General features: G+C 43.7%; 1 protein-coding gene across 1 annotated transcript in view; it reads left to right on the forward strand.

Annotated features, from left to right (window-relative positions):
- Positions 1 to 23729, forward strand: part of NUP54 (nucleoporin 54) — a 150339-nt gene that overhangs the window by 74730 nt on the left and 51880 nt on the right. The window contains exons 6-8 of the mRNA XM_078676389.1: positions 676 to 863; positions 11439 to 11635; positions 19150 to 19204. Coding sequence (XP_078532515.1) covers positions 676 to 863; positions 11439 to 11635; positions 19150 to 19204 — 440 coding nt within the window. The remainder of the gene's footprint in view (positions 1 to 675; positions 864 to 11438; positions 11636 to 19149; positions 19205 to 23729) is intronic.

Raw genomic sequence — 23729 nt, forward strand, 5'->3', positions numbered from 1 at the left:
AGACCATGGATCTAACAATTAAAGTTAAGATCACTCTGTGTTACAAGTTGATGGTTAGTTTGCTGAAGTGTTATCAACTGGGCGATTACATTCTCAGAAGACTGTGTACTTTCACTTGTGCACAGACCTTCCTAGTTTGCAAATTGTCTCTTTAATCATGTAATTTCCCTACTTAAACGATGCTTAAACGATGGGGACCGAATTCAAAGCTTTAAATATTGAATTTTTTTTTTGTCCCAATGCATTTGATTCCTACTGTCGGAGACAATTTGGCAGCTCATAGGCTGCAATTCTTAAGGAGCACCTGTGTACTTACATTTTTGTATGCTTAATCATCGGCTCATCTTGCATTGGAAACAAGCTTAATGATTTTATCCATCTGTTCTGTGAATCTTCATCATTGTTCTGTTTTTGTAAGTCATTTTCTCAGTCTTTTCAGAACTCGCAGGTGCTAAGCCGCAATGTAAATTCAAAGGGAGGATGCCCGGTATTTGTTTTGCGCTTAAAAAACACGTTCCAACTTTTCTTAATTTTTCCTTATTATTTAATTGTCAGCCATTGAACATCACGGCCTAATGGGAATCTGTTTATGTATAGAATGTCGGTTATAGTAGTTGTGTTTTGATGACTACTTTAGCGTATACTTTTCAAATCTTAATCTTTGTCTTTCTACAGGCTGTCGGTTACAGTTGTATTCCTAACAATAAAGATGAAGATGGCCTTCTGGTTTTGCTTTTCAATAAAAAGGAGGCTGATATCCGTTGCCAACAGCAGCAGCTGGTAGAATCTCTACACAGGGTTCTGGGAGGAAACCAGACTCTCTGTGTGAATGTCGATGGAGTCAAAGCAATGCCTGATGACCAGTAAGTGGAATTTGAGGTTACAACAATTAGTTTGACCTTTTATGCTTGAGTCAGGTATAAATGGCTGTGAGTTAATTTGCCTTTAGTTTCTACTCTTATGTCTGCATCAGTGTGGATTTCGTATTAGCTATATTCTTTGTACACTTCCCGCCTAGTAACAAAGTTGGTTCTTAAGTCATTCTTTAGCAAAAAATGCAGAATGTTGCAGAAGACGTCTTCGACTGCTATGCCACTAGGCAAGAGCTCGAATGCTTTGCACTGCACACTGTACTAAATGTAATTGATCTCTGCTCATAGTGAAGAAAATGTAAGCTAATGTAAGCCAATAATGTACAAGGAGATTTACTTGAATGTTACCATGCTCTGTACATTCTTTCAAGTAGGCTATGTGTATTCTAGTCCCGGCAGTGCTGACTTGAAGACACCTCATACAAAGTATCCCCTCCCACCTAAGCAATTGCCTAACTGCATTCAGGATCACATTAATGCCCTCGGCTTCTCTCGGGCCCTAAATCTGACAGATAAGCAGGAAGGTAGCATCCCAAGCCAGCCCAAAAATCCAAGTATCGTCGGACTACCTGATACCCACCAGAATCTGCTTTCCCTAAATTTGAATCCTGTGTTCATTTATGCACAACTCTGTGTTCTCTTCAGGAAGGAACGACAGTGCCTGCATGTACTGATATCACAAACACATTTTTCAGGCCACACTTTTTCTGATCCATTATTATACACACCTCTACACCACGGCTGGTACTTGCAAGCTCCACCAAGTTTACATGCAGCACCAGCAAGTACCTTTATAACTTGAATATTGGGTAGTTCCCCTGAAAAGCTCACAACATCATTTACATGATATAAAGTGCTGTTTGTTTAAAAAAAACGTTATCTTCGCTTGACAAGCGTAGGCTATACTTCTGTCTGGCTCCCACAGGACCGCATGAAAAGAAGCATTAATGATCTTTAAGTCCTAGCGCTTAATTTACTCGGGTACCAAAGGAATTTATCTGGGAGGTCATACTGCCCACACTCATACAGAATTTTGGAAGGCTTGTTTCAGAAACATAAGTCAAAAATTACTAAAGAACTAGAGGCACCAGAGCGAAGCAGTGACTAGGCTGAAACAAACCAATAATTCTGTTGTGATTGTCAGTGGCTTCTGGACTAAGTCGAGGCACTGTCTGACAGGGAACCTGGGATTCCTGATGTCAAGGTAAATGGGTACAATGGGCAGAGCTTGTATGGTCTTCAAGTGAGATAGGAACTCCTGTTCACATAACGTGGTGTTCTGAGAAGCACAGACGTCCTTGCCAACCCTTCTGTGACAGAACTTGGAAGAGGATCTGCCAGCTTGCTTGAAAGTAACTGAAGGCTCTGAGCTGCTTCTAGAGTACTGACATAGGGCTACAAGACTGTTCGACTGCTTTCTTGAGGAATGGAACTCTTAGTTATGGCTCTGCATTAAATAAGCTGATGTCTTCAAGTATTGGAATGCAATTTGAGCTTACAGGTAAGTTATACCTGTGAATGGCAGGGGAATACTGTAAGCACGTAGCATGATACCTGCTTATCTGTTGTCACTCCGGGTCATGTGCAGTTACTTTATGCGAGACTTGGCTTTGTGGTGGGCACCTCTGATATTACAAAGAGAGCTGAAGTGACACACTGGCAGATAATAAAAGGAACTGACACGCCAGTAAAGGCAAATCAGCATGGCCTGGCCGGGGTCACCAGTCAAGGTTGAGAGGGAGATGAATTCACAAGATAACTGGGATGAAGATGCAACACCGAATGTTTGTACACCTATAAATGAGGCACGACCCCTTCCTTGAAATAATAATTGGGGAAGTCAAAGTTCATATTTCCCTGCTGCGACATGATTTATGGGCTGAGGCTGTCGCACTTTTATAAGGGTTATGTTGTATGTATGTATATGATATATTTATAGGTTGAACCTAGGCAAAAGGCAGTGGAGCGCTCCAATGGGCCAAAGAGAAGCGCTAGCCAATAAGTGATAGGAGAGGTGGCTAGTTTGTGGATGGTTATCGCATAGTGATGCATTGTTTTTAAAGAGGTGCGTCTTCAACTCTTTCTTTTAAAATATTTTTAATTGGACAGTCAAAAAAGGGGTTGAAGCACACCGCTGACACGTCACAGCTGAATTACCTCTTTGCATCATGGTCGATGTGGTTCAGTGTTATTCGCTCTATACACAGTTCTCGCAGTTCATTGGCCAGTGCCAGTATTCTCTTCAAGCATATCCCTAGACACGTGTTTCTAGATTCCTCTTTCATCAGTAGGGAAAATATTCATAGGTTGCTAGACGTGCTGCCGCAATTTCCTCAGGAATAATACCACTCTCAGCATGCAGGTGCCCCTGAGCTCGTCAGCTCGCGGCTCACGAGAGCCATTTTAAACAGTCAAAAAAGGGGTTGGAGCACACCGCTATAGAGGAATCTAGAAACACGTGTCTAGGGATACGCTTGAAGAGAATACTGGCACTGGCCAATGAACTGCGAGAACTGTGTATAGAGCGAATAACACTGAACCACAACGACCATGATGCAAAGAGGTAATTCAGCTGTGACGTGTCAGCGGTGTGCTCCAACCCCTTTTTTGGACTGTTTAAAATGGCTCTCGTGAGCTGCGAGCTGACGAGCTCAGGGGCACCTGCATGCTGAGAGTGGTATTATTCCTGAGGAAACTGCGGCAGCACGTCTAGCGACCTATGAATATTTTCCCTACTGATGAAAGAGGAATCTAGAAACACGTGTCTAGGGATACGCTTGAAGAGAATACTGGCACTGGCCAATGAACTGCGAGAACTGTGTATAGAGCGAATAACACTGAATCACATCGACCATGATGCAAAAAGGTAATTCAGCTGTGACGTGTCAGCGGTGTGCTCCAACCCCTTTTTTGGACTATTTTTAATTGGAGCCGTGTTGATGGGTACTGCGATGGTCCCAGGTCCTGGGTGCATACATGGACAAGGCCTGCTGCTTTTGTTTTCTACATTTTACTCTTTTTTTTAACAATTGATTTGAATATGGTTTGGATCTGCAAGGGGAGACCATATCTGTCCTTCAGGATGGGGGTAATGTGATCATATTTCTTCAGGCCCTGGATGACAAGTTCTGCCGCATTTAGTATCCCTTACCACTGTGGAGTCTGACCACCATCCAAATGTGAGTGTACAAGGGCTTCAGCAGCAGTTCTAAAGTCGACTTCTCGAAGAAACTCTTATTTTCTTTTGAGAAGTGAGATTTGTACCAGGCTGTCTCTTTATTTTTTTGTTGTTGTTGTTTTTGTTGTTGACTTCGCAGTCGGTAAAAGTTGGGACTCCAAGCCATCAAGTCTAATGTCATTAAACCAGGTTGTACTGTTTGTTTTTATGGTCAAATAACAGGAATTCTGTGTTTTTTTGCATTCATGTAGGCGCTGAAACGTGCATGTCTGTGTGATGTCTAGGCAGTGTTTGTAGCATTGAATGGCTGAAGGAGGGGAGACTCTCATGTAGAGTTGGGAATTATGTACAAGGCATGGGAAGTTAGTCTTCAAACCCAGTACAAATAAGACTGTTGCCATAATCCTTCAGCAGCAGGAGCTTCGGGAAACACCTAGTCTCCTACGGTACCGGTTAATCTGTTCACCCTTCTCTTGATCCAAAAGGTACAGCTGAGAGATGGTCCCGCCTCGGAACTCCGCTTTAAAGTCCTGGCACATCCTGGGGTAGATCAAACTCTACTGGGCAAATAGCTCAAAGAGGCAGATAGGCCTGCGGCGGAACCCCTTTTTCTGTCAGTTGAGCCAGACTCTCTTCAGTGACCTGGTACAAGTTTTCTTTGTACTGATCAGGAAGTACATGGTACTGGAGCTTTGTTATTAATCACTCTGAAAACACTCGGATCTACTACACCAACGTGGTGCCTTCTATGGCACTAAAGTCTAGTATAGGAGTCTCTTCTCTTTTTTGATGACCTTAGAAAAATAAAAAATAAAAAAAAGGATGAAGAGAGCTAAACGGACGATGAGACATAGTATGAATTTGTAAATTAAGGGCCCAACATTTTTTTTCAAAGTCTGCCTCACCTGTTGATGCAGAAAATACCTTTGTTGACGCTCTCCTTAACTGTGCCCACAGATTGGCCCATAAGCCAATTAAGGCCCTTGTGGCCTTCTATAAAGCTAAACGTTGTGCCGTTGCCTCCTATGGGGCTGGGTTATGGAGTATTAATGATCAGAGGAATCTGTAAGAAATTGAGAATGGATTTATAAAAAAAGGTTAATATCTGTCCCCAGAAGCACCAGCTCTTTCATATGCCACTCTGAGGTTGGGATTGGGTACATAAATGATTTTATAAAGTTGCAGTCACTCCTCTTGTGGCTTTGAATTTGGTCTAAGAGTCAGACTTAATTCTACAGGGCTTTGCTTGCTAACTGTCTGAAACTATACTTATGCCTGACAATTCCCTGGATAGTCTATAATCGTGACACTTGCCTAGGTCTGGGACGCGAAGACTTGCTTACTTCTCCTAGTAGTGGGCCACTTGCTTCTCACATTTCCCTAAAGGACACTTTTTTATCTAGTCGAGTGAAAGAGAGAATTCGGTGGGTGGTGATATGCCTACTGTCCAGGCGTATTATCGGATTTGTGTAAACACTAGCCTTGAATCTTGCCTAACATGGGTGTGTAACAAGCACCACCGATTTTTGTTATTTATTCTCCGACTATGCACAGTGCACTTTCCCTCCGCTTTTATTTAGATTAGAGGAGCTTAATAGTCTTGGGGCAAAAGCACAATTGAGGTTCCCTGCCACTCTGCGGGCGATGTGGAACAACCACATGCACATGATTCGATCCACAGAAGAAGTTGACACTCTCATTGCTTAAATCCATCATGAAAAACAGGGAGGGATGTAAGGGAGGAACATGGAGGTCTTTTCTGGGAGCTTGGTTTTTTTGGCCCACGATACATATTAGGTTTTAAATAATGGAATGTAGTCCGAGGGAGCAGTGCCCGATTAGGCGAAGCCTATTGGAAGGGAGGGTTCCTCAGGGTGAAGGGGGGTATGGGGATTTCAGGGGACACGGAGGGGAGGGGGAAGTGGCGAGGAGCACAGGGTGGGGAGCAGAGAGGGGAAAAAATAAATTTAAAAAATGACTCATCACACTTGTTTAATAAGGTGCCTTACCAATACCTAGCAAAAGACGCCCAAGCCTATGATAGGTAACATGAAATACAGTCCTAAGATCCATTGTATCTCTTGGAATTTGAATGGTTCGAGGTGCCTGCGCAGGCAAAGGTTGATTTTAAAGTATTTAGAGCTCTCGCCAGCGCAGGTATGTCTGTTGCAGGAGACCCACCTTAATCCAACGGAGTCACAGTACGTTTTTTCCAAAATTCCTTGGGTACAGTGTTTCTGTTCTTCACAACAATCAATAAGCAGTCATGGGGTAGCAATAGTGGTAAAGAAGGCGGTTCCCTGTAGGATCAAGTCAGTTCAAACAGATCAATCAGGCAGATGGATTATAGCCCTTCTGAATTTCGAGGGGATGGAAATGACTTGTTCATCTTTCTATGGCCCAAATACGGACGACCCTGCCTTTCTAGTCAAACTACGAGAAAGCTTAATTATGGTAAACCCCCACCTTGGTAATAGGAGGTGATTTCAATGTCAGGCTTGACCCAGTTAAAGATAGATCCAACTTGAGACATGCAGTAGTAACCCCTAAATCACGTAGGATCATGAAAAATTTTATATCTAATATTAACCTACTAGATCTTTGGAGATCTAAGATGGGCGATGTCCAAGGTTTTACTTTTTACAGTAAAAAGTATCCTCATTCCGCAAGGATAGATTATGTGTTGCTCAATAGAGAAGCTCTCGACAATTTTATCAGTATATCGATCCTGCCGAGCCATCTATCTGATCACGCACCCCTCTTATTTGTATATTCATTGGGTTTTAATTGTTCCCAATCAAGATGGACGTTGAACAGAGTAATGCTATCAGACTCAGGAATTGTTCAATCTATTAGTAAATCATCTCTAGAATTTTTGTTCCATCAATCTAGGATCTACCTCAATAGATCATGTATGGGACGCCTATAAGGCTAGTTTGAGAGGTACACTACACGCCCTAATAAGTTCCAAAAACCGAACAAAGACTATGGAACTACACGCTCTCGAGAGCAAGATATCCGCTTTAGAGTTGGAAAGGAGCAGCATAAACCCAGATGATATAGGGAAACTAAAGCAGACAGACACAAAACTGGAGGAGGTTAGGCAGGACCTTGGGTCCTTTTTAGATCTGAAATGTAAGGCCCAATTGCAAGCCAGAAATATGGAAATCTTTGAGTATGGGGAAAAGGCAGGGGACCTTTTGGCTTAGAAGGCGAGGTTGGATCGGGCAAAGAATAATATCAATGAACTTATCATTGATAGCAGTGGGAATAAATCGAGTAACCCGGAGGAGGTGCAAAAATGCCTTCTATCGCTCTTCTCAGATTTATATAGGAAAGATCTAAATCCTCCCCATGACCAGATATCCTCTTGGTTAAGGGATAAGTTCCTTCCCGTTCTCACTGAAACTTCCATGAATGCGCTTGATGCTCCTATAACAGTAGAGGAGATCAGGAACCAAATAAAGAGATCAAGAAATCAAAAAAGCTGCTGGTCTTGATGCCCTCCCAAATGAAATATATAAACTTTTACAAGATGATCTTTTACCGGTACTTCATATGCTAGTTAATTCAGTTTATTGCTCTAATGGGGTGATGCCTAGATCCTGGAGGGAGGCCACGATAGTCCTAATATTAAAGCCAGGACAAGGCCGACTCTTACCGTCCGATCTCCCTGCTGAACGCCGATTATAAGATCTTTATGGGTGTTCTAGCAGGGAGATTGGCGAAACTGGCACCCAATTTAATTAATTCCAATCAGAAGGGTTTTATGGTGGGGAGAGCAATCCAGGAACAAACCCTACTGTTGATCGGTAATATTGATCTAGCGGAGATAAGGGTGGATCCCCTGGCAGTAGTGGCTATTGACGCTGCTAAGGCCTTCCATCTGGTGTGTTGGAGGTATCTTTGGGAAATCCTGGAGGCCATGGTGTGGGGCTGGTATTTGTGCATACTGTTAAGCATTGTTACCTGGGCGCATTTGGGAAAATTCTTTTGAATGGTTCCTTGACCCCAAGTTTTCCTATCCAAAGAGGGACAAGGCAGGGGTTCCCAATGTCCCCCCTCTTGTTTAATATTTATATCGAGCCTTTAGCTCAAACGATCAGACTGGATAATATCATCATTCCGTTTAAATCATCAAGCTATGAGTGCAAATTGGCATTGTATGCTGATGATGTGATAGTTCACACTAGTGATCCAGAGCTTGCCATCCCACAACTTGAACACAGGCTAAAGGAATTTGGTATGATTTCAGGGTACCTTGCTAATTCGGCTAAGACCGAAGTGATTTGCTGGAATACCTTATACCGAGGCGGCCCCACTAGTAATGAATTTAGATACCTAGGTATTAAAATCGTCAAGGACTTAAACAAAATCCCCCTGATAAATTTGGGGAAAATTGAAAAGGAGATTGATTATCTTTTTGCCAAACGGAAAAACCTCCCTTTGACCATCTATGGGAGGGTAAATCTTGTGAAAATGTCTATGCTACCAAAATTGACATACATTTTCAATGCAATTCCTTTTAACTTTTCCCCCAAAAAATGTAAATAGGATTCAGGGGAAAATTGGTAGTTTTATATGGGGCCAGAAAAGTGCTAGGATGTCATGGAAAAATCTTAGAAGAAAGCTCCTTAAAGGCGGGTTGGCCCCTCCCTGACATTAATTGGTATTTGATGGCTTTTCAATTTAAGGGCATTTGGATGCTGCTGACTAGTCCAGAGAAACTGCACGGGGTAGAGTGCTCGGGGAAATGGTGCTGGCTGAGGGAGGTAGTGGACAAGGAGAGTTTCTATATAAATTTGGGGCCCCAATGTTTTTTAAACGGGTCCGCCTAAAGGTTTTGAAAACCGCCCTGACTACCTGGTATAAAATCCGGCGCATCTGGGTTATAGGTTATTTTTCTGACTTTGCCCCTATTTGGGATTCCCCAGGGACCCCACTTTGTCTGTGCGATAGCTTTGCTACCCCGATTAAAAGTTCCGGTTTGGTGAGGTGGTCGGATCTGGTGGATTCAGACTGGATCCTCCCATGGGAATTTTTACAAGCTAAGATAGTCCCTCTTTTTTCCAGGTTCAAGTTTCTCCAATTAAGATCATGGTACAAGGCAGAAGTGGGCAAAGTCACCGGGAGGTGGGAGCTTGAGCAGTTATTACAAGACCCCCTGCCTAAAAAGAAAGACATATCTCTTTGGTATGCAAGATTCCAAGAAGCAGAGGAAACCAAGGTCCCCTCCCAAATATCAGTTTGGAATCAAACACCACTTGCCAATGGTATTGAAGAATTCTTAGAACCATCACTCAAGACATTGTATAAATATATAAAGCCTGCCGGTCTGAAGAAAAATCATTTTTTTGTGATTAACAGGCTTTATTATACTCCGGCCAAGATCGCCAAATTCGCCCCTGACCCGCCACCAAGTTGTCCTAGATGCAAACTCGCCAATGATATCCACATTTTCTTTGAATGCACCGGAGTTAAGTACTTTTTGGGAAGATGTGGGAGATACTTTAACATCTATTTTTGAAATCAACATAGAAATAGATCTTTACTTGGTGATTTTTGGTAAGAACGATTCCACCAGTGAGGAGCTCCCACAGGACCAAATGGGCTTGCTGTTATATCTAGTGCTTATGGCGAGGATGGAGATCTGCATTAGATGGAAGGCTACAATTCCTCCGGGGAGGGAAGACTGGCTTAAAGCCGCCCTTAACATGGCACGCTTAGAATAAGACGGTAGAGAGGGAAGCCCACTAAGTATCGGCTTCCATTGCTAAGTTGGGGTCTGCGGCTGATCAACGATTAATGGATTAATATAGGTCCTGCCCTTAAGTCCATTGATTACACCAGTCCTCAAATACATGAGGAAGGCCCGGCTGGCCTAGACGGACGCAGTGAGCCGAAGGGCGCCCAGCAGCAAATGAAAAATCGGCTTGTCAAATCTGTTATTGTCTTTGGTGAGATGAGGACAAAAAAAAAATGCATGGTTCTTTTATACTTTTATGATCATCTCTATTTAATGGCTTTTTTAATGTCTTTGTAATAGCAAACTTCTTGCTGTACTTTCTTACTGTGACTGGTATTCTGGATACATTTATTGCTTTTATACTTTTATGGTCTAGCTAGACTGAATAAAGTTGTTTCTGACTGACCTATCAGGACCCAAACCTTCTCCAGTTCCTGTGCAATTGTCCGTAAATATCTGCTCAGACAGGAAGCTTGGTAAGGTGTGCTTCTTTCAGGTGCTTTGAGACCAATAATTTAGGTATTCAAGAAAAGATGCTGCAAGAGCCCCTTCATGCTTCTGATTTTAGTTATCCTCATTTGATTCACGGTTCTTCCTTTGCTACGTGGGACCCTAAACCTCCTCTACAAGGTTCTGATACTTTATTTTTTCTGCTATGTGCACTGTCTTTCCACAGTGGCAATTGCCTGAGATTTACCTGCCCATACTCTGCATATTTTTCTTCACTTTTTCGGCAAACTACCAATGTTCATTATTGTTAATGAAGGTGGGTTGCTGCAGATATCTTGCAAATGTCACAACTTTAGATCATGGTTTTATTCCAAATGCTTTGGAGGTGCATCATCTGATTTATTTTCACCAGATATTTTGTTACGCTCTTCACCTTATTTTATCTTTAGTGTGATGCGATGCCATTGAACTCAAAGTCCATGTTTTGCTTACGTCCCTATCTAATAGGCCATTCTTCAGGTGAATAGACATCACACAGGTCAAAATATGACTACTGGCTGTGAAGAATGTTCTTCGTTGTCTTCCTTGTACTGATATACTGTAAGACCTTGGGGGCAGGAGGATGGGATAGAGCAAGATTTAGGCAACAGGTGATAGATGTATTCATTTATAGAGTTTCATATAGTGCAAACATGACCTAAGAGGGCATCAGAGCGCTTTACAAATGATCAGGGACCAAATCGAGAGCGACCTGTATGGCAGAACAGCTGCAAGTGTATGCAAGATACAGTTGAACACACGAAAATATATATTGCAACGCCCCAAATAGAATATACAGGAGCATATAAAAGCAATTACAAATAAAGATGTTACAAATAACTATACAATCTGGAATGAAACGTGAAGTAGTCGCTACCATCTGGGAGCGGAAGTCCATGCAAGCAGGAATAACCAGTGTCTGGTGGAAGTAACCTAACATGGTACCAAGGGCGGAATAGGTACAGTTCGAGTTCAGAAAGTATTCATTAGCAGTGCTTTAACTTTTTTGAAGGACGCAGTTGAGGGATGAGTTTAATTAGCAATTGAATTAGTAATTATATTTGTTTCTGTCTCAATACAGTGTAAGATTGTTCGAGTGATAAATGTATGAGAACCTATGAATGATATATATATGTATATTTTTTAATTTCAGGACCGAGGTTGTTATCTATGTAGTAGAACGTTCACCCAATGGTACTTCAAGACGAGTTCCATCCAGCACTCTGTACAGTTACTTTGAGCAAGTGAACGTAAAGAATACACTGCAGCAGATCGGAGTTACAGCTTCCATGGCTAGGACAGAGCTCTCTCCAGCACAAATTAAACAACTTTTACAGAACCCACCTGCTGGTAAGAACTTTCTCAATGTTCTAATTCTTAAGGAACTAGCTCCTATAAAAATTGGACCCATTCGAATAACTGTTTTCAGTACCTTCATGAAAGACTTAACTTTTTAATATTTTTCTAATAACAAATTTTATTGGTCAATCGGTTCTCCGTGTAAGGGATGTCTCTCTTTCTGAAGTTATATTTAATCTGTGGTCAATATGTAAAAGAATAAGTGCTGTTGCCCTAAGTTTTGATCAGAAGCGACAGTGGATCTATTGAAAGTCAAGCCTGCTGAATACCAAGTGTAGGAAGCTGGCTTTTTATGTAGTGTGCCAAAACGATATACACTATGCCGAAAGTCCAGATAACTCTTATTGGCTTACAGTGCTTACATTAATAATTCCAAGTATTCTATTTTGTGGTAGTGTGTTCAAGCAGTTTAGGCTTATCAGAGGGTAGTGTTAAGCATTTGTTGAACATACTGAGTCAATAAATGAAGCATATACTTGAGACCAATTTAGAAAAATAAGTATTTTTATATGTATATTATAACACCAAGAACTTTATAATTGGGTAAGTACTTTTCGTGATATCAGTTTTAGCATGTAAGTAAAATCGTTGCCCAAATGCGTTTTTAGGCAGTAATGCTTTCCTATAGAGAAAGAAACGTACTGCATACTGGTAGTTGTAATTGTAGTCCTAGGGTTCCCATTTAGGACTTAAAGTGCTGTGTGTTCTGCCCTCAGAGAGCATGGGCTTTCCCATCCATGGGTGCAGAAACTCGTCTCTGGTGGCAGGCTGGCAAAGACCAGTCATCCAGTACACTGGATATTGGAAGGTTTTCAGAGGGTGCCTCGAAGGTGCCCTCTGACTGCAGGTCATAGTAAATCCAATATTGGGATCAGGTCGGGTTTACTAAGATGAGGTGTTTGATACCAAACATCATGGATTTCAGTGAAGCCATCATGTACTGGGTAACTCTTAATGACTAGTGTCCAGCACATGTACTCTAAAATGGTTTCCCTGTTCACTAGTACTGTCCAGTAATTCAACTAGACCGCTTTGGGGCATATCTGCTCATGGAGATATGTCTTCACATGTAATATAATGCTCCCTGCCTAAGGGCTGCTGTAGGGGCGACTTTCAGTTATTACTTGCAATGTTTAGTGGTCATGGCACACATAGTATGTGCCATGTCGTGTTTTCATTTTGGAGTGCACCATTTCACGCATACTGCAATGGCAGTCTGTATGAGCCTGGTGCCAGGTCCCTTAGAGTGGCACAATTCATGTTGCAACTCTAAAGGACCATCTTCAGTACCCACGCCTTATGTACAAGCAGGGCTTTAAGTGGGATTAAAAACCTGGGGGGGGGGGGGGTCTCTCAAAGGGGCGTGGCCAATGTAATTAAGCACATTGCTTAAAAACAAGGAAGCTAAAAATCTGTGCTTGGCATAGTGTGGCGCCTGACTCATATTTTGCAGTTTCTGTCATTGCAAACAAGTAATATCATACCTACAAGAAGTCAGGATAATGGTTGTTAGTTTTGTACGATAAATAAGAAGGAAGAGTGGCTTGTTGTATATAATATTGGAAAAGCTTCCACTTAAAGACCTGGTGACACCAGGACAATGTTGCTGCTTCAGAGTTTCAAGAAGAGAAGGGAAATCCAGAGAGATAATGACTCTCTTTAAAGAATTTTCCTTCCCCTACAACGCTCACCTGGGCTACATAACCATCAGGTCCCGTGGCTCACCATCTATGTTTCACGATGGATGAACTAAGAAGAGGCCCAGATGATGACTAGGGCGGTATCGAGCACTGACTGATGGGTGTCTTCATTTCTGAGGAGTTTCTTTTTCACATATACACTTAGTTTTTTAGATTTGGTGGATGTATTTCTGAGGTAGATTTCTTGTTAGACCCGTGGACACTTTTCTTGTATCTTTAAGCAAGCATTTACAATGCAATGGTTTCGCCTTTTGAAAAGTTAGAGCTATTGGCATTGTAAATGACAAAATTTTTATTTATGTGTTGGTTTTGAAAATAAATAAATAAATGGCATTGTCATTTACAATGCCAATAGCGTAATCTCTCGGAAGTGCGAGACCTAATCAGTATTTCAGTATTGACGTTCTAATTCGTGTTTAATTCACCCAGTTTCATATCGCACCAAAGCAGGGCTAACGACTTCAACGTTTACGAATAAACCACATGGAGAGGAAGGCGCAGAAAGCCTGGGCGTCAGTGCTTATTATAGCGCATTTGATGTGACACGCCAGGAAAAGCTGTGAGTTTTTAATGCCATGACCTTCGACATCTGCGATCGCCTGGTTTGGAGTCGAGAAAAAAATACACTCCGAAGGCACAGTGTGCTGCTAAACAATTGGGAAATGAGCAGTCGGAGTTTTCTGATGAAGAAAGCAGGCTAGACTTCGCTGCAGCGCGAGTTACGTGGGGGTGGGGCGTCTCACCTGTGCACCCTGGACGTGATCTTGGCCGGCTTACAGAACTACACCCATTACAGTGCCGATCGCAGGTAGTTATTGCTGATTAATGGCTGTGCCTGGCTTGTGGACTGCACTGGCCCGCCGACTGTGCCCACAATAACGCGCTCTGGTCTCTTGGGGTGCCGCTGCTTCGGGCGGGGTGGCCTGTAGCCCGAACATGTGGTGTGCATTACAGCCTCCCGGTCATTTTACTGCCGCTAGCTGCCGGCCATCCAGGGGTGTTAATTACAGGAAAGCCGTCTACAGATCAGCAGGCTGCAGAGTTTACATCCAGTCTATGGGGGGGGGGGGGGCTTTCTCAGCCCCGGTCTTGTGTATGGGGTGGCGGGTGGGGCCACATCGGTGGCTTCAGGAACTGCATAGATCTATGTGGATTGTCGCATGTATAAGGTGTCCTCTCTACTGGAAAGAGGGACTTGACTGTGCTGTGTCACAGATGTAATTGGGAGTCTTCAGGTAGTGCCCCCCTTCACTGGAGGCGTGATGCACAAAGCCTCATCTGTTAGAGTGCTTCCGGTGTTTTGTAACCTCTACATTGCTAGCGGTAGCAGCCTCCGTTCCCGGTCATGTTCCTGTGGACGTCGAGGTTAGGTGGGGTCAACAATGTCTTCACCGTTCCAGCCGAGCACCCTCGAACGCTGCATTGTGTACCCGGCCTTGCAGCTGTGTGCCACACAGGTCTTCACTATATCTGTTTGCTGGGCATGCACCACTCGTCTTTCTAGTGCCTGATCAAGCACTACATATATAAAAGTATCCCACTTCTGCAAAAACGCAAAGCACGAGCACACGGACAGCGGGAGGGGGGGCGGGAACGGGCAAACGGACAGCGGGGGGGGGCGGGAACGGGCAAACGGACAGCGGGGGGGGGGCAGGAACGGGCTCACGGACAGCGGGAGTGGGGCGGGAACGGACAGCAGGACATCGCGCAACCTACCCCTGCAAACCACACCTCCAAAATGGCGAAAAAAAGCTTGGAAAAAAAAAACGCCCACTGCCGCATGACGAGTGCAAGGGGGTGGGATGAGTAGAAATCGCTGGAACGCCCACGAATCTGCTCGCAGAATGACGAGCAGATCTCTCTTCCAATGGCTAGCCTCCATTTATGGAGCTAGCCAATGGAAAGAGAGGGTGGGACAACACATACATACTATAAACATTAGATTTCGCCTGCGCCGAAAAGCTGCGCGTTGCGCAGCTTTCGACAGGCGAAACCTGAAAAGCTAACCACACTCTTTTGCTTGTGGCCTAAAGCTTGCGGTTAAGAGCACAATTACACGCAGAGGCGCCATCTGGCTTTCCTCTCTTGTCATGGCTCATTAAGCACATCACTCGCCAGAGGTGCCTCCTTTTAAAAAGTTTTTTTAACTTTTAGCGTGAGGCACGCGCACGCACCCCACTCTCCCGCTTACCTTTCCTTTAAGTCCTCTTGTTTTTTTTTAAACTTGCAGCGCACGGCGCGTGCGCTTGTTAAACATGGCTGTTGCCTGCCTTTCTTTTCTATGTTTAACAAGCGCGAGGCGTGCGTGCGCTTGTTAAACTTGGCTGTTGCCTGCCTTTTCTAGCACTCCGCGGTTTAGATAGCGACGTACAAGTTGCAAATATTGCCAGCTTTGCAGCTTGTACCACAGGTTTAGTGCCTGTTCAGCTTGTTGCCTTCTAACAAGATGCTATCAGCAGGCTTCCGGAAAGCAGCATGGGCTGATGCACAGAATCCACACTGGAAGCATACTCTTCCAGTACAGAATCCTATGCCTAGACAAATTCTTAAACATTCCACACACTGTGTATGTAATGCACACTGCAGCACACATTCATTGTGTGGAATGTTTGGAGAAATAAAAGCATTTCACCTTGTTTGTGCCTGCTTCAAAGAGGGTTTATTTTTTGACCCAGCGCCCTGTCTGTTATCTTACCAGTTCAGATTTTGTGTGTGAAAAACTATGGCGGCGTGCGCTAATACACCCAAATTACACCTCAGTAACTCCCCGTTGACCTTAAGTGATGCAAAGCGGACACAATGCTATTTGTGGTGAGAAAATTGAATCTTTGCAGTGGAAAATATGACATCCCCCTTGCAAGAGCTTGCATTGTTCAAGATTGCTTTGTACGACTTCGCCCTGGTACTAAGCTTTGGTAACTTTGGTCCCAGGCCTTGTTGAGCATGCTGGGCTGTCAAACTAGAAAAATAAGCTGTTTGTATGAGCAATGTCATTATAGCAGAACTATTGACTCTCCTGCTCTCTTTACCGCAAGGCTCCTTGGAAGGCAGGGCCATGTGCAATTGGCCACACCTTAAAATGTCGCTGCAATCATAAAAACTTGTTTGGATTGCAACATATTTTACAACAGGGAACTCCTAGTTTGGGTAAGAAAAGTAAGGCGGGCCGCAGCTCTGTTAAAGTCATCTGAGACCCAAAGTAAGCAGGGGCCCCACACAACCTAAAAAGACTTGCGACTCGCCAGCTTTTCCCAGAAAGGCTGCCATTCGGATGTGGTGATACAGGGTGTTCCTAGCATAAGAGACGCAGCTCAGGCCTCAAATGTAAAAGAGATTAATTTAAGGTATGGCACTGAGTTTCGTGCATAACATGCACCGATGCGCATTGGTTGTAAGCAAATGTTATACATATGGAAAGCAGTAAAGACTGCATCTCAGACAAACTCTGCAGCTGCAGTTTGAGTCTTCTGCCATAACGCAGACCTGCGCCCGAGCTTGTGCTGGGTACATAACGAACTTACAAGCATTCCACGAGCGTGCAAAACATCGCCCACTTCCGGTGGTCTCAGCCTTTTAGCATTTAAAGGTTGGTAAAAACAGATCACTGAATTGGGTGATGAGGTTATCTGGCATTTCAAGTGCTATGAAAATTAGTTCGGCCAAAATGCAAAAAAAAAACATTTTCGTAATTATGCAAAAATTCTAATTCAGGAAAAGTGGCCATTTCCGGCATATTGCAAAAAAAAAAAATCGTGAGTGTCGCAAACAGGCGCTTGCGTTCTTTGTTGCCCTGCTCCTGGAATTGAATGTTTAGCGAAACAAAATCTTGTTTAGAGGACATGGCGTTATGTTGGGCATTATGCGTAATAATCATAATGCGAATACAGGAACATATGCAAGATTATGCCGCTGTGAAGGACTTTTTGTTTGTTTTAATGAAAAGTAGAGATCAGAGCAAGAACTTTCTACTATAAACTAAAATTCCTACTATAGCATCGTGGAGTAGTTCTAGATGTCATGATCTAAAAACCACAGGGGAAAAAAGAAACATTTAAAGTGCCCAAGACTGTCTTCCAGCCGAAAAGGAGGGGAGACAGGAAGGGGGCCTGCTCCTGATAGCAGGAGAGGCTGGGGGTCGCATTATAAAGTATGCCAGGCCTTTGAAGCTCCCCTGCCACAGATGCCTCTTCCTGGCCTGGGGGAGGTGTGAACACCTCCACCCAGAAAAGGCTTAGTTTCTGGGCTCAGGGAGTGAAGCCTTCCACCCTAGAGGTCCAGAGACATGTCTCGTGGTGGCAGGCTGGTGTATACCAGCCAGGGAACTCACCAGAGGCTGGTCGTTTTTCATGGGCCATCTCTAAGATGCCCTCTGTGTGCATTTTTCCTTAAATTCCACACTGGCATCAGTGTGGGTTTAATGTGCTGAGAAGTTTGATACCAAAATTGTCAGTTTCCAGTGTAGCCATTATGGTGCTGTGGAGTTCGTAATAAGCTCCCAGCACCATATACTGTTAGTGGCTGCACTGCACTTACAATGTCTAAGAATGGACTTAGACACTGTAGGGGTACAGGGTGCATGCACCTGTACCCTTACCACTGGCAAAGTGCACCCAGCTAGAGGGGTGACTGATATATGCCAGGGCAGTGGGTTGTAGGCGTGGCACACAGGGATGTGTGCCATGTCAACTCTTCACTTTGTTCTGTACCAAAACACGCAGCCTGCAACGGGGGGGGGGGGAGGGACTGGCTTCTGTACTTTACAAAGGTCTGAAAATGATCCCCATTTTGGCATGTAATCTCATTTTCAATTAAAAAAAACATATTAGAAATATAATGTTTCACAGTCCCCATATTGGCAGAGAGTAAAATTTATGCAAATCATAAAGAATCTAATGATGGAGAATAATAGTTGGGGCCTGATTTTGAACTTGGCGGACTGATTACTCTGTGACAAAGGTGTCCGCCAAAACATAAATCGCATAGGATATAATAGGACTTGTATTTCGGCATATGGGATATCCGTCACCATGGTGACGGAGTAACCCGTCTGCTAAGATCTAAATCAGGCCCTAAATCTTTCTCTCTTCAGAATTGTTTCCTTTAATATTTGGAATTGATTGGGCATCTTGATCATGGATGGTACTAAGACGCTGAGACGTCAGAGGCCTCCCTAGCAAGTACTTAGTCAGGTTGATTTCAGAATCCACATCGTACGATTGCTCTGGTGCAAAAGTTTTTTAGATGGTTGTCTTACAGAAAAACAAATTGTAGTGGCATGTCTGTTATCTGAAGACTCTAATACCTCTCAGAGAAATTATCAATTTCAGGATAGACTCAAAGCTTTTACAATTAATACTTTCAGAGGCTTGAACATTTAGATTTAAAGAGTCTGATTTTTTTAAATACAATTTTTTTAAAAGCTAGAATTTTATCAAGTTGTTTGAATAAGTGGCGGATTTGGCCTGGAACTTGTGTAAGATAACCACACTGCTACACATAAGCAAACAAACTGACGACTTGTCCATCTGAGCCAAACTTGAATGGATAAAAACTGGTAGTTTGTCAGGTGCACAAGTTTAAACTTTTGGTCATATTTTCATGATGTATGTTTTTGTATTTCTTGTTACTTACTTATTATATGCAAATACATAACCTGTATAGGTACTGTTATTTTGTGTGTTAAAAAAATTATTTAATAATCCCCCCAAAAAAGTGTTGCTTAATTAGGCTGTTGATTTTTCACCAGGGACATTCTAACAATCCTGTTTTAATAGTTTTTCCTTTTAAATTTATTTTCATCTGCAGGAGTTGATCCAATTATTTGGGAGCAGGCCAAAGTGGACAATCCTGATGCAGAGAAGTAAGACTGTGTCCCTCCATTTGCTTCTGCATGGTCTACAGTTGGAAATGTAATGTTTCATTTTAGGTTCTGTGCTCTGATTTGCTTTACCGTTTATGCAGTACCAGAGGATTCAAATTTCCTTTAGTTGCTTATAGTTTGGGTCTTCACACCTAGAATAAGTCACTTACTAACATAAGAGAAACGTTTTTCAGACTACATCAGATTGAAAAATGGGAATTGCACCCTCTTCTAGTCCGGATTAGATGTGAAGGTGCATAGTTCTAAGGCTGAAAAATAACCTCTGGAATACTTTTTAATGATGGGATCTGCCCATCTCAGTGAACTGCCTACCTTGTTAGGGGTTGTATACCGTTAAAAAAAATATATATATTTTATTTTTTTCACAGCACTCACTACTTTTGTTAAATCTATTTGTTAGATCCCCAAATGTTTTCATACTAAGGGAAAAGGCAGTAGTATATTTCTAGGCATTCTCTTTGGGTCCTGGGGCTGTGGGTTATTACTGAGCACATTCTGTGTGGGATACTGCTGTATACCATTGGTGTTTCAGGGCATAAGACAGTTTCATTCCATTTTGATATTGGAGTAGTTCATTTGATGAACATGCCCTACCCGGGATGGTTTCAGCGAGTGGGCATGGTTTACCCCAAGAGATGGTAAATGATTTGGAATTCAAATACAGTAATGAGACTTAATGAGCTCAATATCTGGTCACTGTATCTTTTAAAGGGTCCTGATTAAGAGGAGGAGTTTACAGACTAAAACCTTAAAGATGCATCTCTGCGACTCAGTAGATCCCCCCCCTCCTCACACTTTCCTACAAATCTCTTCTGCTGTCTCACTGAATGTAAAACGCTACCTCACACACAAACTATCCTGCAAAGGCACAATTGAAAGTAAGTCACCTAAGGACAACTACAGAAATGCTACATATTTTTGGACATTGCTCCAGTTACCCCTCCCAAAAAGACATGCAATTTTATTATCAGCCACTATAATTCTATTCTGAATACTTCTGATATGTACAGCATTTTTGATTGTGATATGAACCTAAAATATAAATGGTCAAAATTCCGTTTTTGTGCCCAACTTCATATTTTTAAGTTTCGCCTGCGTAGGCTGTGCATGCGTAGTCTCGCTGGCGAGATCTAATGATTTTGAGTAGCTTTCACTAGCGTCACCGTTTATGCTAAACGGTGGCCAGCCATTAGGAAAGAGGTTAGTGTGACGTACACTTTTCTCTTTTTTGGCCGTCCCACTTGGATGGACTGGCCTGCTTTCCTTCTGCTGCAAAAGGTTTGTTATCTTTATGGGGCCAAACACATTGCCCCATTAAGATAATAAACCTTTTGCAGCAGAAGGAAAGAAGCCCTTGTTATTGACCAGAAAATATGTAACCACTGAGAAACCTCAATTCGAACCGTCAAACTTCACAGTCTCTACTTCCCCTGACTGCTCTGAAACCCAGGCTAATGCCCGGGACGGTCTCTTGTGCGACTACAGTTTATAACAAACTAGGTTTCCTTATACCTCAGTCTACGACCTCCGTAGTACAAAGGAACACTGTGTGAGTTTAAAACGGCCCAGGGCGCCCCCCAGCGAGCGCCCTGCGCAGATGCAACCAGAGAGAGTGAGTTTAGATGAAGACCCCAGCCCCGGTCACACTGATGTGCCCCGTTCGGTCTTTCCTGTTCAACAGTGCCCCTCTGCCCCGGCGAGACAGCCCGAAGACCGTAGATATGACGTTTCTTCATCCCAAGACAACCTAACGGCCTACCATAAGGTTTATTATTCCACCTGTGGGCGTAGCTTCGCACGTCACAGCAGTCCACGTGCCAGTGTCCGGCCAGGAGACATAGGTGGAGCTAACGAAATGTCACTTCCATAACACAACACAACCGGATGATCAGTTCTTTTCATGTTCTTTCCTTTCTCGCGTTTTAGACTGAGGTAAACGCGCCAGCAGACAGTATGACAGTGATAAATCAACAAACACCACAGCAGTAAAACGGTAGTGTAAAAACAGCCGAAGGTGCGCGGTTTAACAAGCTGTGAACGTGCGCTCTTCAAAACTGACTGAATAATAACTCCTGCGAGGGTCGGGGGCTCATTCCAATACTAAATACAATTATCTCTCCTAACAGAGGCATAACATCTTGTCCCTGTGGAAAGAGGGGAGGCTGTTCTTCTGAAAGTGCCACATCTTTTAAAATGCTAAACTCATCAACGGGGGCTAAGTGGGCACCCCTGGGTGCTGGGTGGGATCCTCTGCCCACAGGGGTTGCTAATGGCTGGGCGTTTCTGCGTAGGTGGCTCTCAATCATACGGATGGCACTCGCATCGAGATGCAATTGTTTCTTTGGTCACCTTCCACAAGGTAACAGCCCCACCCAGGACTCCCATTGTCGCCTCGTTCTTCCCACGGAACCCTCCCCGCCCTGTGCGGCAGCCCTTGGCGGTCTATTAACCTGACCGCAGGCCTGTGTGACCGGAGGAACCGGGATGAGCCCACCCTTGACCCGGACACTGAATGCACACCTCTTTCCTGAAAGCTGGGAATGCAATGCGCGCCAGGCCTCGCTGACCAGAGGGTCACCAAGTGCACTTTACACACACAGACAAAAAGGCGATGTATAGTGTTGTCTTAATAAGGGATGGTGAAGCGGTCCTCATAATGTTAAAAACAATAGAGGAGTGACCATTCGCACAATCGCAAGTGCACACCTGGCCCATGTAGGCTTGGAAAAAACTCCTAAATCAAGAATCGCAGATCTTTTTTTTATACACCTGTTGGTTACTATCTGGAAAAACTCAGGCATTATCATTTTAAATAATACTGAACGCACCCAGCTTCCAAGGAGAGATGCCAGGCAGCCCTTTCTATAGTATACGCGAGGCGGAGTCCGCACTTCCAACCTTCTGTCGTGTAAATTACACATGTAGATGTGGGCAAGTAGCACAGGGCACGCTGCACACGCTTAAAGGCCTTTTAGGCGCTTTAATGAAAGATTCTGTTACTAATTTTTGGCACTTATTTTGCTAGCCTCGAACAGATGAAGTCTGCCGAGCTTTCATTTGAATTGTAAACCTGCAGAGTAGACGCAAATCTCTGCCTCAGATCCTTAAATGCACCGAACTCCCCTCCAAACGATTGGGTTTTATGTTTTGGGTGTCGATAATTTAAAAACCTCTTGAAGCTGATATACTACATGTTCACCCAACGCGGTGCGCTGCATAGAAGGGAGAGAACAGAACAGGGCCATAACTATAAAGATGTGGCTCTGTGGCCCTCTCTCCATGCCACGGGGCACTTCAGGTTTGCATGCGCCAAGGCACGCGCCCTTCAACCATGGTGTAGGGGCATGTGCGTTTTGTCAAGCATAGGTTTTTGTACAGGAAGGGAAGTCTTGTGGTACAAAAACTCTGCGGCAATACTTTTCCGACTTTGTATGTGTGCAGCACACATGCAAAGTTGGATAACTGTGGAGAATTAAAAAAGTTTCTCCAAAGTTAGGCCAGCCTCAAGGAGGCGTAAGCTGGATAGGAATTTGCCCCAAAGTCGATGGGTGGTTGCCTGAGAACTTTCTTGTACCACCCGTGGTACGCCACCTTGAGGCCAAAGTAGTGCATATCGCTACTTTGTGTTACTTTGGCTAATTTTCCAACGCGCATCTCGATTTGCATTAGAAAGTCAATGGCACTACAAGTTGTGCCAGGTTTGCGTATAAAAGTAATATAAACCTGGCGCAGAAGGTTAGTAATTCTGGGTCCTAGTGCTTACTTACATGGTGGGTGGAGGAGGGTGCACGGGCTGAAACTCTGACCCAGTGAGACTGGTAAGGCGTCTTCAAGACTTCATAAATGGCATTCATGAAGGACGACATGGACAGGCAGGGACTCACCCTCATTTGGAAGGTGCAAGCACCCCAACCGCCTGCAGAGATTTTAAACGTCACCCTAGCAGAACACTGAACCTCACCCCAAAGAAGTTAGTCCCCATTACAGTCAAATCGCTCAAGGGGTGCACACTTCCCAGAAGTAGTTTGCCTCCATTTGCTTCAACGGGAAAATCTCACCTAATCCTTCTCCGAGAGTCAACAATTTTAGATTTATGCTGATGAGTGTAGGAAGGTAGATCCCTGACTATGGTTGCCCCCAACTTTTTGCCTGGTGTTTTGCTGGTTTTCTGACTTAGTTGACCTGGGGCCCTGCTATTCAGGACCCCAGGCCTACTGCTCTCTCTGTAAAATGGATTCCATGTACCTTAGGTACATATCTAATTGGATACTGAGTCACCTTATCAGTCCCTGTACAGTGTACCTTAGGTACCCAGGACATAGGTGTACCCAGGGCCTACCAGGGGCTGCAGCATGTATTATGCCGGAAAACATTCCAGACTGTGAAAACTTAGCTTTCGCGCTGGAGTTTTCCCCCAATCACTGTCTCTCGGGCACCTTGATATACCGCCCACCTGGCCCTCCAAAACTCTTTCACAGCAGTCTCCCAGCAACGATAGCACCTC

Source organism: Lissotriton helveticus, chromosome 2_1 (assembly GCF_964261635.1).
Source record: "Lissotriton helveticus chromosome 2_1, aLisHel1.1, whole genome shotgun sequence".
Taxonomy (NCBI): domain Eukaryota; kingdom Metazoa; phylum Chordata; class Amphibia; order Caudata; family Salamandridae; genus Lissotriton; species Lissotriton helveticus.